At 42.3% G+C, this 20,197-nt stretch overlaps 1 protein-coding gene across 2 annotated transcripts; it reads right to left on the bottom strand.

Annotated features, from left to right (window-relative positions):
* Positions 1-840: 840 nt before the first annotated feature.
* On the bottom strand, positions 841-19,963 carry LOC117401797 (transcription factor GATA-3-like). Of its 2 annotated transcripts, none has more exons than XM_034002655.3 (6): positions 19,824-19,963; positions 4,856-5,100; positions 3,743-4,243; positions 3,382-3,527; positions 2,900-3,025; positions 841-2,189 (listed from the first exon to the last, which is right to left on the bottom strand). In XM_034002655.3, exons 1-6 carry the CDS (start codon positions 19,898-19,900, stop codon positions 1,896-1,898), a joined length of 1,389 nt encoding a protein of 462 aa, XP_033858546.3. In that variant the 5' UTR covers positions 19,901-19,963; the 3' UTR covers positions 841-1,895. The 2 variants fall into 2 exon arrangements, with proteins under 2 accessions (XP_033858546.3, XP_033858547.1); XM_034002656.3 differs by lacking the exon at positions 19,824-19,963 and adding an exon at positions 12,202-12,364 and having other exon boundaries at positions 3,382-3,593.
* Between the last annotated feature and the right edge of the window lie 234 nt (positions 19,964-20,197).

The raw sequence follows: 20,197 nt of genomic DNA, 5'->3' as shown, positions 1-20,197 counted from the left end.
CACAGCAAAGTGTGATACAGCAGCACAGTGAAAGCATGGTCAAGCATTGTAAAGCACAGAGAGGTCTGGTAAAGCATAGGGAAGCATTGTAAAGCCCAGAGAGGTCTGGTAAAGCATAGGGAAGTATTGTAAAGCACAGAGAGGTCTGGTAAAGCATAGGGAAGCATTGTAAAGCACAGAGAGGTCTGATAAAGCATAGGGAAGCATTGTAAAGCACAGAGAGGTATGATAAAGCATAGGGAAGCATTGTAAAGCACAGAGAGGTGTGGTAAAGCATAGGGAAGCCTTGTAAAGCACAGAGAGGTATGGTAAAGCATAGGGAAGCATTGTAAAGCACAGAGAGGTGTGGTAAAGCATAGGGAAGCCTTGTAAAGCACAGAGAGGTCTGGTAAAGCATAGGGAAGCATTGTAAAGCACAGAGAGATCTGGTAAAGCATAGGGAAGCATTGTAAAGCACAGAGAGGTCTGGTAAAGCATAGGGAAGCATTGTAAAGCACAGAGAGGTCTGGTAAAGCATAGGGAAGCATTGTAAAGCACAGAGAGGTCTGGTAAAGCACAGGGACGCATTATAAAGCACAGAGAGGTCTGGTAAAGCATAGGGAAGCATTGTAAAGCACAGAGCGGTATGATAAAGCATTGTAAAAAAATATTTGACAAACCAGGGTAGACAACTTTTATAAGGTTTGGCAGATATAATAATTTCTAAGCAATATAACCCAGATTCTCTCCACTCTTGAAGTCTGAAAAATTCTACCCCTTTAAAACACCTAGTTTGTAGAATTGAAACCGGTTCCCAAAATACTGGTAACGTAAAATTATGAATCAATAAGACAATGTTGATATGCTGGATCAAGAAATGCATTTATTTATTTTTATTTACAATCAGTTTTCCGCTCAGTACGGCCAATGCAATGCTCATTAATTACTAAAAAATATATATATCTACAAGCCCCTCTCTGTCTCGCACATTCAATTTAGGAAAAAACTAAAACAAAGAAATGTTTTTTGATATTTTGATGATCCAAAATATTAAAATTGACCCGCAGTATCAGAGCCAAGCTGCCAGCAAAAACAGGGAAAGCTACAGCATGTACAAACTGGCTATTCGGTAGGCATGCGTTTGATGAGCTGTGAATGGAGATGACATCTACACGCAGGATACAGGAGTTTCAGGGCTGGGAATAAAACTCCCGTTGCACAGCCGTCTGAGCCACTCTTAGTTTTACTTAAGAGTTTAATCAGACACACCTGAGCTTGTTACCTATACCCTACAGCTGTAAAACCTGGAGCGGGTGAAACTGCTGTGCAACAGGAGTCTTATTGCCATCCTTGATTTCTGACTGATCCTGATCAGTCAGATTTCTCATATATGAACGATCATTTTAAAAAAAAAATAATCATAAAAAAACATCCATTACATCAGTGGTACTCAATTCTGACCCTGCGAGGTTTTTACCCAAAACTGGTTCTAAATGAGATCATTGAAACTGCTAAGAGCCAATTAATTCATTATTAATTTATTTAGCAGATGCCTTTATCCACGGCGACTTGCAGAGTCACTTACAACTACGTCTCACCCGAAAGACGGAGCACAAGGAGGTCAAGTGACTTGCTCAGAGTCACACAATGAGTCAGTGGCTGAGGTGGGATTTGAACCAGGGACCGCCTGATTACAAGCCCTTTTCTTTAACCACCAGACCACACCGCCTCATTTAAGACTTCTTTATAAACAGGACTGAAATGAATCTCGTGGGACAGAACTGAGCACCACAGCTTTACACCATCATACGAGAGCGTAAATTATGAGCAATTTATTTTTAAATAGCTGTTACACCCCCCCTTCCCCCTCCCCCCCAAACACACACACTTTGGAAAGCATAAAAAAAGTGTGCCCATCACACCATGGTGGGGACCATGCCAGAGGAGGGGTAGTGACCGTAGGGCAGTCCGGAGGAGTGCAGGTGCAGGGGGCTGTGGGAGCTGGTCATGAGGTGAGGAGCGTGGCTGAAGGGGATCATGTGGCCGGGGAGGGGCCCGGGGCCCAGGCAGTAGGGGCCACTCTCGTCAGAGAGAGCCCTCGCCAGATCCTGGTACGGCTCAGATGGCTTCTTGCTCTTCTTGGACTTGCTGGAGACCTTCCGGTTTCGGGTCTGGATGCCGTCCTTCTTCATGGTGAGGGGTCTGTTCACCTGGGAAGGGGAGAGGGGAGGGGAGCTGTTCAATAGGGGTGTGCTGATATGCTGGTCTCTTCTAGTTTCAATAACACTGATGAAGGCACTAGAGCCCAGACGCTGGTCTGCTTGACTCGGTCTCTTCTAGTTTCAATAACACTGATGAAGGCACTAGAGCCCAAACGCTGGTCTGCTTGACTCAGTCTCTTCTAGTTTCAATAACACTGATGAAGGCACTGGAGCCCAAACGCTGGTCTGTTTGACTCGGACACTTCTAGTATATATATTTTTTATTGCGTCTCAATCCTAAAATTCTAGGTGATGCAAAACTTTTGGCCATAGCTGTACATTAATTTCTCTTAACCTCTTCAAAGCTCATGTGTTTAATCCAGGCGTGTCAAACTCCAGACCTCAAGGATCTTCTGCTTTTCATTCCAACTTAAGCTCTCAATTAACTTCACTGATCCAATTATTTGTTCAATTGGACGTGTTTAAGTCTTTAAAAAAAAAAAAAAAGCACTTGATTCAAGGTACACTATGAAACATCGAGGCCTGTTGTCCAATTAATCAAACAATTAGACCAATTAAGTAACCGAGAGCTCGGGTGGAATATAAAGCTGGAAGACGCTGCGGCCCTTTAAGCCCTGGGCTTGGTGTGGCTGCTGGTTACAGCCCTGTGTGTTGGGAGTGTGGGCAGCTTGTGTTTGAGGTGCTGGGGGTACACTCACATTGTGCAGTTTGAAGTAGAGTCCGCAGGCGTTGCACACAGGCTCCCCGCTGGAGTTTCTCCTCCACAGCGTGGTCGTGCTCGTGTGGCAGTTGGCACACTGGGTCCCGGCACGTTTACTCACGATCTGAGAGAGAGAGAGAGAGAGAGAGAGAGAGAGAGAAACAGTTCATTAGGAAACTTAGCTTGCAGCAAATGAAACCCTTTGTACTGAACTGATCCATAAATACACATACCAGTAAACCAAACCGAGATAAGCTTAATCAAGCTAAACTAAGATCAGCTAAGATCAACTCAATTAAACCAAAAACGAACCTAACCAAAGCTGAATCTAAACTACTCCCCCCAAATACACCGAATTCACCATCGTGGAGTGACAGACTGGGCTAGCCCAGGTTACCCCAGCACCCCTCCCTCCTCCTCCTCCTCCTCCTCCTCCTCCTCCTCCTCCTCCTCCTCCTCCTCCTCCCCCTGGGTACACACCAGTCTCTTTTTGGGTCTGATGAGGGGTCTGTTCTGCCCGTTCATCTTGTGGTAGAGCCCGCAGGCGTTGCAGAGGTAGTGGCCCGTCCCGTCGCGTCTCCAGAGAGGGGTGGCTGTCGCCCCACAATTCACACACTCGCGCGCCTCTGCACTCACAACACAAGGGGGCAGGTCAGTATAGGACCAGGCATGGACCCTACATACAGCATCTGCTGAACAATGTTACGTTAACATTTTGAATTACACACAGCTTTGTAGTTTTTCCTCCCATATATTTAAGGGAAAAAACTGGGGAAAGCATGGGGTCGTTAAACTGCAAAATGAAACTTTGAAAAAAAAAAAAAAAAAAAACCACACTTACCAGGTGGCGAGAGTCTCATTTTGTTGCGCAGTTTGGGAGAGAAATTCGGAGACAGAAGCCCCCCAGAGCTGGAATACAGACCCCCGGTTCCGTAATCCTGCGGTGAGCTCATGTAGGGAGAGTAGGGTCCCAGGGAGTTGGAGTGGGGGTGGGAGTGGGAGTGGGAGGGACCAGAACCCAGACTCAGAAAACTGCTTCCACCTCCACCAGGGCTATGTCGCTCGGCCTTCATCGCCTCCAGAGGTCTGGGGCTCGCCTTGCCATCCCGGCCTGGGGAGGAGGTCACGTCCTTGGGCTGGGTGTAGAGGTGGGCGGAGGAGGGGCCGGTGGAAGGGGGGTACAGGGAGAGAGGGCCTCCTGAAGGGCTGCAGTGCGGGTGGAGGGAGGGCTTGCCGAAGGGGCTCACGGACCAGCCTGTGTTGTAGGGAGAACCCAGGCCATGACCACCGCCTTCCAGCCACTGCAGGTTGTTGAGGATTGAGGAGGAATAAACCTGCCGCACTGGGGATGAAAAAAAAAAAATCTATATTATATTTAAAAATAACACTGCAGTCAAAATGGTCTCTTAACAGCATGGTCTCTTAACTATGGCTCCTGACTACAGCGTTATAAAGGGGGAGCACTGTATATTAGCTACTAGTAGAAGCACATTTTTTTAAAATGCTAACGCTTGACAAGTGTTAAAAGTCAGCCTGAAAGCCGTTGTTATTTGCATATTAAAAGACAATGACCCTAATTAATTATGCACAATTCTACAGTAAAGGTCTTCTGTTTGAAATTGTTGCCAATTGTGTTGCCTTGTTTTTAGCTCAGGTAATGGAACACATGAAAATGTTAGACCCCTGGTATTCCAATAGGAAACTATTCGAAAATTCCATCCTTAGAAGAAACAGCGGCTTGGGTTTGTGTGGATCGCCGGTCTCCACAGATCCTTAAGAAAAGCAGCGATCGTCACAAACCCAAGCATCTGTTTCTGCACTCGTTTCACTCTGAGAAGTAAACCAGCCCGATCGACACCAGCAGATTCCCACCTGAATGCCGTATGAATGCGTAGCTCTAATCAGAAGCGCTCAGAATGACTGCAGCCCCCTCTCCCCTCTCTCCCACACTTACCCGGGGAGTGTCTATAGCCGCCCCCTGCTCGGCTCTGGGCGGGGCTGGAGTAGTAGGGAGGCAGGGAGGAGAAGTCTGTCTCCCCACTGGTGTAGAAGGAGTCAGGCTCATCCGCGGGCTGCAGGAGGTTCTGTTCGGGGAAGGTGGGGAGCGGGTCGATTAGAACCGGAGAGATCCAGTGGCTCTGCTCGGCTGTGTCGTCCATAGCAACAGTGGCAGCGACGCTCCCTCGATGTGAACTGAGTCTGATACATGCAAACAAAAACAGACATGTAATTGGTGAACCTGCATGCATGACAACAGTGCTACCCCTTTATCACTTATAAAAGTTTACCACTGTATTTTTGAACGGTATTTCTGCAGCTTTGATAATGATAATAATTTACCTCGGTATTTTTGCAGTTCAAGAAATGTACAATAAAACAAACCTCATCTCCCTACGATGTACCTTTAACTAAATATCCAGGTGTATTTATTTGTAGGTTTAGTAACTTTGAAAGTGCCAAATGCAATCTGAAACATCTATAGGGGGCTAGGAGTGTGCTGATCAAAGTTTGGTGAAGATCTAGCTCAGAAGTTTTAGTTTTGTTAAGCAGGGTATGTTGCCTGACAGCAATCAAATAATCTCACACTCTGAATGCACTGTGATGAAGCTGCAATCTTTATATCTATATAAACTCCTGCGGTGTGGCTGCAAACCGTTTATGAAACGTTTTTTTTTTTTTTTTAATAACACTTGTGTGAAATTTGTATTTTATTGTCCATTGTATTTTCTTTCAATGCTGATAACCCTTACAAAAGTTTTCCGTTCTGAAAGCTGTATTTTACATTATTTGCATGCTGTCCTTACAATGCTTGGAGAGAGAAACTGAGACAGAGATAAGTAACTTTTCTGGCTTTAAGCTTCCTGTATTGTTTTTCAGTATGCTTTACCAGACCTCTCTTTGCTTTACAATGCTTCCCTATGCTTTACCAGACCTCTCTGTGCTTTACAATGCTTCCCTATGCTTTACCAGACCTCTCTGTGCTTTACAATGCTTCCCTATGCTTTACCAGACCTCTCTGTGCTTTACAATGCTTCCCTATGCTTTACCAGTCCTCTCTGTGCTTTACAATGCTTCCCTATGCTTTACCAGACCTCTCTGTGCTTTACAATGCTTCCCTATGCTTTACCAGACCTCTCTGTGCTTTACAATGCTTCCCTATGCTTTACCAGTCCTCTCTGTGCTTTACAATGCTTCCCTATGCTTTACCAGACCTCTTTGTGCTTTACAATGCTTCCCTATGCTTTACCAGACCTCTCTGTGCTTTACAATGCTTCCCTATGCTTTAGCAGTCCTCTCTGTGCTTTACAATGCTTCCCTATGCTTTACCAGACCTCTCTGTGCTTTACAATGCTTCCCTATGCTTTACCAGACCTCTCTGTGCTTTACAATGCTTCCCTATGCTTTACCAGACCTCTCTGTGCTTCACAATGCTTCCCTATGCTTTACCAGACCTCTCTGTGCTTTACAATGCTTCCCTATGCTTTACCAGACCTCTCTGTGCTTTACAATGCTTCCCTATGCTTTACCAGACCTCTCTGTGCTTCACAATGCTTCCCTATGCTTTATCATGCTTTATTACACTTGGATATGTTTTTACTATGGGAAACTTCTAACAAGGTTACATTTGGAAACCCTGCAAAGTGAAACTAGAACACACGAAAAACAAATACTGGATTCAGACAATGTTTGGCAAACTGCTTGGTCTAAAAACGATCTGGTTTGACTCTGGTTTCTTGTGATCCATCAGCAAATAAACTGACGCACACACCGAGACACACAAACTGAAAACGCAAAAGCTAAGCTGGTGAGCAAGCTATCCCTGGAAACTATCTTGATATTCAGATAGCGTGCGTCTAACTCTCAAAGGCAGGGGCAGAGATACGCTCAAAAGGAATCAGATAAACAAAGGCTATCGGAATGAAATTACACAATGCGAGATGACACAGTGGGAACCAGGAAATCTGTTTTGTGTTTCGATAAAAAAAATGTAAAAAAAAAAAACATCCACAATGATTAAAGTCACATCGAATTTCTCAAAAATGAGCATCCTCTGATCCCCAAGCCAATCGCCGCTTTACACCCAGGAGCGCCACAGCCGATGTGAGCTACCGCCCCCTGGAGGATAAGGGGCAATAGAGGCTATGCCTTTACCAGGGGAGACCCTCGGGGACCCCTGCGCTCCCCTGACTGTGTGACTCCCCCCTGCACACCACGCGGCCGTGCCTTTACCAGGGGGGACCCTCGGGGACCCCTGCGCTCCCTTGACTGTGTGACTCCCCCCTGCACACCACGCGGCCGTGCCTTTACCAGGGGAGACCCTCGGGGACCCCTGCGCTCCCTTGACTGTGTGACTCCCCCCTGCACACCACGCGGCCGTGCCTTTACCAGGGGGACCCTCGGGGACCCCTGCGCTCCCCTGACTGTGTGACTCCCCCCTGCACAGCACACGGCCGTGCCTTTACCACGGGAGACCCTCGGGGACCCCTGCTCTCCCCTGACTCTGTGACTCCCCCCTGCACAGCACACGGCCGTGCCTTTACCAGGGGAGACCCTCGGGGACCCCTGCGCTCCCCTGACTGTACGTTACAACTCACCCTGGGGTACTAATAGCCCAACAAATAATACGTTAGTTCATCTTTAAGTTAAACAGCACAAATTAAACTAGTGCTATTAATACTGTGTTATTAACCCTTTCAGGCACGACGACCACGTGTAGAGATGGATATGTAACACTAGGGACATATGAAAGATGCAAATGCATGACAGCTTCATATAAGCTGGATGCCATCAACTCCCCCCTATTATTAAGCAAAACGGGGGGAAAAAAAGGTCAATGAAAAATATATTTATCATCCATCACCCATGAAAGGGTTAGAGAGGTCTCAGGGAAGCGGGTGTATAAATAATGTTCGCAGTTAGCTTGAAAGCAGAGCCCAGTTCTCTAAAAGAAGTCTCCAGGGAGATGAGACTTTTCAATACTTTTCATGCAACAAAACAGAAAAGGTTTCCCCAGTATAAGCACAGCGAAGTATACTAAAGCACAACAAAAGCACTGGAAAGCACAGAGAGGTATGGAAAAGCATGCTTTTTGACTGCTGACCAGTTTTAATGTTACTTTAGGAGTACAAAACTTACAGTCCATACTTCAGACATTATTTATTAATTATTATATTAATTAATTAATTATTATTAAATTTCTGTGCAAAATGTCACGCCACCTACAATCTTGCAACGTGCGTCTCTTTTGGAAAGGCGTACAGCCTTAACAGATGGTCAAACCTTTCACCTGTCATTCTACAATACCTCACATATCTCTCACTGTCACATACCCGCATCTCTCCAAATAATGTTTGAAATTCTCCCTTTGTTGGACAGAGCAACGATGTCGCTTATTTGATTTTCTAATGGATTTGTTCTTCTCTTTATAGAAAACAGTTCACTCACATTTTTTTTGCATTTTAGCAGTGACTGACTGACACGCTCGCTCGCTCGCTCAGCTATCTCATTTGCTGACCTACACAGCCACACGCAAATGCTGCGTGCAACAAACAAATGTACAGATCCTCGCAGATTTATATTGTCAGGGCATGAAGGAAATCAAAGGCACCGCCTAATCAAAACAGTTTTTACATCCAGTTCCAGGATTTCACTGGCATTTTCTTTAAATTCATGATTTCCGTATGATTTTGATACAAGTGTCAGGATACATGCGATGGTTTGATGCATAATATGATGGTATGCATTCAAGAAGCACTTGTGAACTACAGCGAGCTGTGTTTCCATATATAAGCACATAAGAAAGTTTACAAACGAGAGGCCATTCGGCCCATCTTGCTCGTTTGGTTGTTAGTAGCTTATTGATCCCAGAATCTCATCAAGCAGCTTCTTGAAGGATCCCAGGGTGTCAGCTTCAACAACATTACTGGGGAGTTGGTTCCAGACCCTCACAATTCTCTGTGTAAAAATAGTGCCTCCTATTTTCTGTTCTGAACGCCCCTTCATCTAATCTCCATTTGTGACCCCTGGTCCTTGTTTCTTTTTTCAGGTCTGAAAAAGTCCCCAAATTGTTGCACAACGCAGTAAGTGTTACGTCTTCAGGGACAATGTGAATTACACAATGTAGAACACGCACACACAACTCTCTGTTTCCATCGTACACCCAGAAAAAAACCCAGAGTAAGATAAACAAACTCAGGACAGGTTTTTTTAATCAGATGATGTGTGTACAGTAACTCTTTGCATGTCACTGTGTCACTGCTTGATTAAACAATTACCAGCTGATGGAGATACACCAAGTCTTGCAGGAAAAGAGATAAAACATTTTCAAAAAAAACTCAAGTTTCAACTGCAGGGGGGTCATAAAACAACCGTATCTCAAACGGACTGAGCAATGCACTATGAAGATAATTTAACACTATGAAGATCATTTAGATTTTATTTATCATGCACATCAAAGAAACTACAAAATTACATTGCACAAAAATCTGAGAGACAACGGGTCAAATGATCTCAAAACCCAAACTGTTTCTCTCGCAATACCAAAAATACCAGAATGTTTAATACCGACACAAGAGTGTCCTGTATGAGTTGTAGCATCAACATCACTTTTACTAAAGAAAACAACTACAATGCAAATTGATTTGGGTGTTAATTGCCAGCTCTATTGCGAACTGCCTTGTGCTATCATTACCCCCTTAGTATACTACAGAAACATTATTGTGTTGCTATTGTAGCACCACCATCTGCCTGCATCGCTATTGAAGATAGTTTGGGAGGGGTATACTGTAGTTAGCATGTTGTTACACCATTCTGAACAACTGAGTTTAGTGCTCCATCTTGTAACAGACTTTTTTAGATTTTTTTTTCCACTTTGAAAATATGCCTCAGCTGCTGATTTTAATAAAAGGCCTACACACTCCCTGCTGTGTTGTTTTAAGGTAACGCAGGACAGTTAGACTTCTTTGGCATGGTTTCAATTCTCTGTCATGGCTCCATTATCCTTAGTGCAGCTTTATAATCACTTATTTATTTTTTTCTTTTTAAATATTTACGTGGCGATTTCAAATCCAAACTAAAGCTCTGGCCAAAAGTGTTGCATCACCCTATAGAATTAACAAACGCTGCTTCATAAAGTGGAATGAAACCTGCCGCACAATGTGACGTTAACATATAGAACTGCACACCGCTTTGGAGTTTTCCGTACGCTTCACGAAAAACCGACAAATTGAAAAATGTGACGTTTCGAAATTTATAAACAATTTCTTGCAAACTTTGCAAGGTGTTCTGTAACACTAAAGTGAATGTTTTCATATTGTGAGAGCACACTTAAGGGAGGGTGTTGTTTCTGCTTTGAGAAAGTCTCTTATCAGCCAATATGTGTAACATAACCCTTAGCTTATTGTGTGGCAACAAATAATACTGATCACAAACCATAGTACCAGACACCAGGCAGCAAAAATAACCAGGTAGCACAAAAAAAACACATTGGCAAAAACACTACAGTTTGTGCCTGCCTCTGTTTTTTTTGTCGTTCTTCCTATTTTCTTTAAAGCCATTGAAAGGACAGGCGGTGCATTCACAACCCAGTAGAAATCCAGGCTGAACTTCATCGTGTACGATGCAAACGGGGGGACGCGTAGCTCCCCTTTATCAAAAGCCATGTCCAGATAAATAGGTTTTATCGGGTCCTGTCTTATCTCATGTTAAGGGTATAAATTACCTGTAAATACCGCCCACTGTATCAAAAACACTTCCACGGACTGAACGAGATGGTTTCTGACCAGAGCTATGCGTACAGGCTGGCAGAATATGACATTAAAATTAAATGGTGCAATGTATTAATCAGATAAAACGTTTTGCTTTGTTGTTCGTAATAGGGATGTGCGTGTGCTGTACAAACGTGTTTTAAAAATGCTCTTATAAGAGGGAATTATAGAAGCTACTTCAAGTCCAGATGAATTTTTTGCTTGTCAAGGTACGTGGTTTAAATTTATTTTGCACTTGGTATAAAAAACAAATCATCATAATAATATTCTGATTTGATGCAAATGTGAAAACAGCATGTATTTTTTATTTTATTTTTAAATACACTTATACTGAATGCTCAGAAATAAAACCTTAAATTAAAATTTAATTAAATTGGGGCTAGAGCACTACATAAACATAAAAGTTTGATATTCCTGAATAAAATAAATAGAGAATTTATATATATATATATATATATATATATATATATATATATATATATATATATATATATATATATATATATATATATATATAAACATCCTGCAAATTATAAATTAAGAGAATTTCTGAAACCCAGTCCATGTATTTTACCGCACCACTCAAACACTGAGTATAGAAAAGACTGTACAGGTAACACTTTGAACTTTGTAAAGTCTAAGTTAAGTAGACTTTGTAAAGTTTTAACTGCAATATTTTACAGTCTTTCCCAGAATGCCATTGCTTGCACACACAACCTTGCTTGCTAGTTTTAAAACTGTACATACTGCCTTGAATTTACCTTGAATTTGAGTTTAGTTTTTTTTCCCCAAAGGGGGAAAACTAACTTTTTGGCCAACGCCTTCATCAGGGACACAAAATGGAGGAATTATCTGAAGCATTTGTCATCTTGAAATCTATGACTGGAGTTACAGACTCTCGGAATACCATAACACAGGAAAGAGATTCTCTCAATCGTCATTAGCGCAATTTTTTGGGTGACTTTTTTTCCTTTAAGAAGAAAAAAATGGAAAAAATGTGCTAATGACAGCTTTGAGAATTTAACCCATAGTCACATTCCACTTAAACACCATCAAAATCTTATTTTATTACTGCGATTATATTTTACCAAATTCAGCTGTACTTGGTTTCAGAAAATGTTTTAAAAAGAAAAAAGCTGGATATTTCTATATCTGTTTCCGCTACATTACATGTGTGTAAAAAAAATGTATAGAGGATATTGCGATTTCATTATTTGTAATATTTCTAATTATATATATGTCTAGTTTATTCAAATTATACAAAGAGTAGACTATACTCAATAAAATAGTTCCAAATAACTCCTATACATCCCAAAGTATACAACTTCAACATACAGGTCTGAAACAAACATCCCATTGTTTTTATTTAAATAAAACTTATAAAATAAAATAAGTAAAATAAAATTAAATTAAATAAAACACACACACACACACACACACAAGCATAAAGTTCTGGAGAGCGTATAGGAACATTAAACACGGTATAACGTCACTATGTAAAAAAATTAATAAACGTGAAACAAAACCCACAAACCTGTAACTGGTATCCTCTTGACTGGTCTCGCTCCAGAAAAGCACCTACTGGTTTTTTTTTTTTCCCCAGTTAAACGTAGTTAGTTGCCCTTGCAAAGAGGAAGGGAAAAGTGTGCCGAGGATGAATGTTAGTGCAGGTTGCAGTAACAGCTAACCTAGTGAAGTGCTGGAGGGTTACTTGTGCTGATAAGGACTGTGAGGGGGGGGAAGGGGGGGGGGGGGGGGCTGGGGGAGGGACAGGGGTCCAAATTAGATGCATTAAAGTTGCATTGAAAAGAGCACGCCTCTAATAAAATTGATTCTTCCTTTACTGCTTCCATCTGCACAGTGCTGCAATGCAAAATGAATGTATATATATATATATATTATTTTTTTTAGTTAAGGTTATTTAAACTAGAAGATCAGTTAGCTCGGGGTTCTCTCTCACTGCCACACTTATTTTCTGTTTCGATTTGCTTGTTGTTTTTTTCATTTATTATTATTCTAATTTAATTTTATTTTTTTTACATTTTTTTTTTATCATTTGGGTTTACAGAAAGTAACCACAGCGGACAAAACCATCACTTTCGTCCGATACAAATGGCTTTGTCTGTCACCGTACTGTATAAGTGAACATCTGCCAGAGGAACTTTTTACATAAAACTAAAAAAGAACATAAGAACGTTTCCAAACGAGAGGAGGCCCCATTCGGCCCATCTTGCTCGTTTGGTTTGTTAGTAGCTTATTGATCCCAGAATCTCATCAAGCAGCTTCTTGAAGGATCCCAGGGTGTCAGCTTCAACAACATTACTGGGGAGTTAGTTCCAGAACCTCACAATTCTCTGTGTAAAAAAAGTGCCTCCTATTTTCTCTTCTGAATGCCCCTTTACCTAATCTCCATTTGTGGTATAAAATAGACTTAATTACGGTAAAGCATAGGGAAGCATTGTAAAGCACAGAGAGGTCTGGTAAAGCATAGGGAAGCATTGTAAAGCACAGAGAGGTCTGGTAAAGCATAGGGAAGCATTGTAAAGCACAGAGAGGTCTGGTAAAGCATAGGGAAGCATTGTAAAGCACAGAGAGGTATGGTAAAGCATAGGGAAGCATTGTAAAGCACAGAGAGGTCTGGTAAAGCATAGGGAAGCATTGTAAAGCACAGAGAGGTCTGGTAAAGCATAGGGAAGCATTGTAAAGCACAGAGAGGTCTGGTAAAGTATGGTAAACTAATGCATTGTACAACCATTAGAAAAACAAGGGGGGAAAACAACAAAATGACTTTGCAAAATGACTGTGGTGAACCTTTAAGGAAAGCCCTGGTTGGCACTACAAGTGCATATGCAGTAGTGTGTAGGGGGGACTTACTGTATAAGAGATGTAGGATCCTTCAAGAAGCTGCTTGAGGAGATTCTGGGATCAATAAGCTACTAACAACCAAACGAGCAAGACGGGCCGAATGGCCTCCTCTCGTTTGGAAACTTTCTTATGTTCTTATGTCATGCAGTTCAGGCAAGAGGATTGCAAAGGTCAGTAGAGCTGTGTCTCTTTAAAAAAAAAAAAAAGAGAGAAATCCCTTAATCAGCCTCCAGGACTTGTTTTTCCCAGGAAAGTTTGTTCAAAGCAAATTTAATTTATATAGCGTCTTTCATAGAAAAAGGTTTCTCAAAGCACAGTGCAACAGAAAGCAAAGAGAATCACAATACAATACATTTGTATAGAGATCCCAAAGCAGGTCACACACCAAACAGCAATTAAGAGATAAATGTTGTTTGAATTGTAAAAAAAAAATATTAGTTTGTAGCAATAAAACTAGTTTCAAGCAAAAAATGCAATCAATTTGAATTTCAAAAAAGAACAGCAATTTAGCAAATTACCGAATCAGAAACAGCAATAGAGAATCGTACAGGAAACAAACACGTAACAGGGTAATGAAGAGACGTAAATATTAAGATATGAAGATGAGAAACTACTGCTATTGCTCCTGGAGTCCACTGGTGACATTATATCCTTTCTGAACAAAATGTGGGCTGTTCATTTGAATATGTGGGGATCATATCATGAACAGATTAATGCTTCATTGGAGTTTAGTTGAGTCTGTACAGCATTACCCTCATGACTGGGGTAACAAAATCGAATTTACAGAGGGGCTGAAACATAAAACCATGGTTTTATATACAGGTACATTATAAATTAACCCCTCACAAAAGTTACCATGGCATTTTTGCACAATATTTTAGCAGTGTTGCCCCATGTACACTGTGCATTTGCTCTCTGTGCTTTACAATGCTTCCCTATGCTTTACCAGAACTCTCTGTGCTTTACAATGCTTCCCTATGCTTTACCAGACCTCTCTGTGCTTTACAATGCTTGCCTCTGCTTTGCCAGACCTCTCTGTGCTTTACAATGCTTCCCTATGCTTTACCAGACCTCTCTGTGCTTTACAATGCTTCCCTATGCTTTACCAGACCTCTCTGTGCTTTACAATGCTTCCCTATGCTTTACCAGACCTCTCTGTGCTTTACAATGCTTCCCTATGCTTTACCACACCTCTCTGTGCTTTACAATGCTTCCCTATGCTTTACCGTGCTTTCACTGTGCTTTAATAGTTTGCTGTGCTTTTACTGTGGAAAACCTTTATAAGGGACCATTAAGGATTTTGTCAAAATGATATCTCACTGGCGAGCAAGCCAAAACCAAAAGAAAGTTATTGTAACAAGCGAGTGCTTTATTGCTTGTTCAGCCTTTAGCGGTTACCAAAGCTGCAATGCAAATCAGTAAGTGTTGCAATCAATGGAAAGTGTCATTTCGGTAACTGCTGGCTGAGACACAGGGGAGATTGTGCACCCGTGATGGGCTCATTTGTTATGCAAAGTGTACAGGACAGTGTGCTTTCCTCCTCTTTTGTTCATTTATATTTTCATTTTTATTATGGGGTGGGGGGGGGGGGGGGCGGGGAGGAGAACTGTGCCAAGCAGAGAGGAGAGACGGGCTGCGCACAGTACTGTGCATCAGGTCAGCCTGCGACCCTGGGCTTTAATACGAGAACTGACATTTTTGGGGGCTCCCGAGTGGCGCATCCAGTAAAGGCACTCCGCGTGGTGCAGGATTCATATCCAGGCTTCGTCGACCGTGACTTCCCAGGGGGCGGCACACAAATGGGGCAGCAGTGTGGAGTAGTGGTTAGAGCTCTGGACTCTTGACCGGAGGGTCGTGGGTTCAATCCCAGGTGGGGGGACACTGCTGCTGTACCCTTGAGCAAGGTACTTTACCTAGATTGCTCCAGTAAAAACCCAACTGTATAAATGGGTAATTGTATGTAAAAATAATGCGATATCTTGTAACAATTGTAAGTCGCCCTGGATAAGGGTGTCAGCTAAGAAATAAATAATAATAATAATAATAATAATAATTGTCCGAGGGGAGGGCTCAGTTCGGCAGGGGAATCCTTGGTTCACTGCGTACCAGCGACTCACGTGGCCGGCAGGGCGCCAGAGGCAACAACTAAAAAAAAAACATTTTTCCAAATATCTTTTCCGAGCGTGCATTTGTTTTTGTTTTTTTTGTTTAGCTATCGATTTTTTCATATAAAGTAAAAAACTAAAATGTGACGGGTTAATTGCTTTTCAATATTAGCAAGCATTCATTCAAGTGACTTCCCTAAACTAAGCTAACCTACACTAAACTACCCTAACCAGTACCCAAGAGGCTGTGTGATCCAGTGGTTAAAGAAAGGGGCTTGTAACCAGGAGGTCCCCCATTGTGTGACCCTGAGCAAGTCACTTAACTCTCCTTGTTCTCCGTCTTTCGGGTGAGACGTAGTTGTAAGTGACTCTGCAGCTGATGCATAGTTCACACACCCTAGTCTCTGTAAGTCGCCTTGGATAAAGGCGTCTGCTAAATAAGAATAAGACCCCTGCAGTGGTAAGTCCAAATTGATGTGATGACGTCTCTAACACACCCTGCACAAAACTACACAATATCAGTTTAACACCCCATTCAGTGTTTTCTGTACAGCTAATTACTATACCTATTACTGATTCAGACTAGTTCATTATCTCCCATGCTTGATAACTATCCCAGCACAATCAATTGCTTCTGAAAAAACACTGCAATATACAGTTGGGTTTTTACTGGAGCAATCTACCTTGCTCAAGGGTACAGCAGCAGTGTCCCCCACCTGGGATTGAACCCACGACCCTCCGGTCAAGAGTCCAGAGCCCTAACCACTACTCCACACTCCTGCCCTTATAATATAATTCCCCGCCTCACTTCCCAGCAATCAGCCCAGAACATTTCTAACAGGAAATAATTTTCGGAAGGGCAGCGGGTTCTGGTCGCTTGGCCGAGGAGGCTGCATGGTCTGTGTTGTGATGTGCTGAGCTGCCCCTAAGCTCAAAGGGGTATGAACGTTTAACTCTCTGTGCTTTGCAATGCTTCCCTATGCTTTACCAGACCTCTCTGTGCTTTACAATGCTTCCCTATGCTTTACCAGACCTCTCTGTGCTTTACAATGCTTCCCTATGCTTTACCAGACCTCTCTGTGCTTTACAATGCTTCCCTATGCTTTACCAGACCTCTCTATGCTTTACAATGCTTCCCTATGCTTTACCAGACCTCTCTGTGCTTTACAATGCTTCCCTATGCTTTACCAGACCTCTCTGTGCTTTACAATGCTTCCCTATGCTTTACCAGACCTCTCTGTGCTTTACAATGCTTCCCTATGCTTTACCAGACCTCTCTATGCTTTACAATGCTTCCCTATGCTTTACCAGACCTCTCTGTGCTTTACAATGCTTCCCTATGCTTTACCAGACCTCTCTGTGCTTTACAATGCTTCCCTATGCTTTACCAGACCTCTCTGTGCTTTACAATGCTTCCCTATGCTTTACCACACCTCTCTGTGCTTTACAATGCTTCCCTATGCTTTACCAGACCTCTCTGTGCTTTACAACGCTTCCCTGTGCTTTACCAGACCTCTCTGTGCTTTACAATGCTTCCCTATGCTTTACCAGACCTCTCTGTGCTTTACAATGCTTCCCTATGCTTTACCACACCTCTCTGTGCTTTACAATGCTTCCCTATGCTTTACCAGACCTCTCTGTGCTTGCCTATGCTTTACCATGCTTTCACTGTGCTTTCTCACACTTTGCTGTTCTTTTAATAGGGGAAATGTTAGTTTACCACGGTTTGTTTTTTAATACACATTACCATACCTCTCTAGGTTTTACAATGCTATACTTTGACACCATGCTTTATTACACTGTGCTATGTTTTTACTCTGGAAAAACACCCTGCAAATTTTACAGTGGTAGAGAGAGTCCGGGGCTGTGGCTGGTGGCATGGTTTCTGCACGCTGCACTCTCGTGATAAGAAGTTATCAGATTGAACATTTCAGCCGCGGCTGGTTCTGTCACAGAAGGGAGACACACGAGAAACCGAACAGCACTCTTCCCTGTCGTAGTCAAACCCACAGAGCACCGCACTGGAGAAGACAACAAACATTCAGCAACAATTAAGAGCAAAACACAAAGATGAGGCAATGCGATTAATTCCTTCAAGTTTAGAGAGCACTGTGAGCATTAGCATTATTACTACAACATAAGAACATAAGAAAGTTTACAAATGAGAGGAGGCCATTCAGCCCATCTTGCTCGTTTGGTTGTTAGTAGCTTATTGATCCCAGAATCTCATCAAGCAGCTTCTTGAAGGATCCCAGGGTGTCAGCTTCAACAACATTACTGGGGAGTTGGTTCCAGACCTTCACAATTCTCTGTGTAAAAAAGTGCCTCCTATTTTCTGTTCTGAATGCCCCTTTATCTAATCTCCATTTGTGACCCCTGGTCCTTGTTTCTTTTTTCAGGTCAAAAAAAGTCCCCTGGGTCGACATTGTCAATACCTTTTAGAATTCTGAATGTTTGAATCAGATCACCGCGTAGTCTTCTTTGTTCAAGACTGAATAGATTCAATTCTTTTAGCCTGTCTGCATACGACATGCCTTTTAAACCCGGGATAATTCTGGTTGCTTTCTTGTTATATGAAAACCCTGCATTGCTGATCATGAATTTGAGGTGAAAATGAAAAGCAGACAGCGAATTCTCAGTGCTGAGTCTTTACAAGACAGAGATGTTGGTCTGTATTCAATTTTCGAAATGTTTAAGCACTTTTTGGAACCATTTTAAAAATAAATCAATAAATCAATAAATCAATAAATAAAAATAAGGCTGCCTGGCTATTTCTACCATGCTGTCTGAAGATGATGGAAGTTAAAACTTTAAAGCGAATTATTAAAACAGTGAGTTATCAGTTTTTCAATGACTTTTCATCTTCATGAAGTACTTCGAGTGATTGATGAGTATCCGGTTGTAGTAAAACCTGGAACAGATGAAACTGCTGTGCAATAGGACTCTTATTTCCATTCCTGGAGTTTAGTGCATTTTGTTCCCCATCCTCTACTATAGTGTATGTATCAAAGTGCAGCAATTTCAAAAACAGCTCCATATCGAAGAAGAATCAGGACCCAACGGCGCTAGGAGTGCTTGTTAACTGTACCCCCCCCCCCCCCCCCAGCCCTTCCCTCACCTTTACACCCAATCAATAGCAATTAAGTTCCGCTCCGAGTGATTTAAAAGCCGATGGCAGCGAACGAAAGAAATTAATTTTATTGCCGGTTTTACGGCCTCTGGTATGGCATTATGAATGCCAGCGCCGCGGATGACAGGAAAATTCGCTTCCAGACTGCTTTTAAAACACGGAAGGTTAATCGCCATTGATTGGCGCTCGATTGTAAAGGCGAGGGAAGGCCAGTTTTTCTGGTTTTGAAATCAGCACATTAATGAATGGATTCCCTGCTGATAAATACTTCTGAAAGGCGATTAGGAGTGTCAGCACACCCCTATAAAGGAACCTTCTCTAATTTGCAGTTTTCAATATTCCACAGTCAGATAGTAAAATAAAAAGCACTATTGTTAAGAAAAATGGTTTTGCATTTTTGTTGGGCAAAACTTGCCCGTAATGGCTGACCAAAAAAAAACAAAAGCTGGTATCACTTGGAAACCTGTATTAAGAGAAGCTATCAGCTCCGAGTAAGAAGGGTGCAGGACTGTTTTTTTTTTTTTTTTTTTAGAAACCACAACCACGGAGGAACACGTGTGGACGCCCCTAAAACGCACCCCAGCCACAGATACAGACCATAGTTCCGGGAGAACATTTCTGAATTACTTTCACAAGGAATGGATGCTTTTTGAAGTTTTGCATGTTAATTCCTTGAGCGTAGACTAGGCCAGCAGCGCCCCCTGGTGGGACTTTAACACAATTATAAAGCAATACAAATAAGTTACACCCAGTGTTGCATTACAGTAATTGTGTTGCTTAAGTTGATCATGATAGTGATGTGATCCAGCCCTCTGAAATGTCTTTATAATATATAGCACTAGACCCTGATATTGATGTGATCCAGCCCTCTGAAATGTCTTTATAATATATAGCACTAGACCCTGATATTGATGCGATCCAGCCCTCTGAAATGTCTTTATAATATACAGCACTAGACCCTGATAGTGATGCGATCCAGCCCTCTGAAATGTCTTTATAATATACAGCACTAGACCCTGATATTGATGCGATCCAGCCAAATAATCTTATACTTACTTTCCTTCCTTCTTGCCTCCAGGGCAGAACATAACCAACGGCCCAAGAATGGTGTCTGTAGAGTCAGTCCAGCACATGGTTCTTGAGCCCCGCGTGTCTGAGCTCCCCAACACGGCTGTTTATCCAGAAGTGGATTCTCCCATTATCCAAGGCTCTGAATGGTTCTGAAGAGACTAAAACAAGGGCTAGTCTTTGGTAGGAGCAAAGTACAAAAAACTGATGCGAGCACAAACATACTGTACTGAAGCGGTTATGCCTTATGAATTGCACACGATTCAAAAATGTAATTTCTTCACAACCCCTTGCAAACGATGGGATTCAAAAAATGGCTTCCAAACAAGCTGAAAATTAAATTAATTGATTAATTAATTTTA

Source organism: Acipenser ruthenus, chromosome 55, assembly GCF_902713425.1.
Source record: "Acipenser ruthenus chromosome 55, fAciRut3.2 maternal haplotype, whole genome shotgun sequence".
Classification (NCBI taxonomy): Eukaryota; Metazoa; Chordata; class Actinopteri; order Acipenseriformes; family Acipenseridae; genus Acipenser; species Acipenser ruthenus.
The sequence above is the reverse complement of the archived record's forward strand: the minus strand, read 5'-3'. Positions and strand labels throughout refer to the sequence as shown.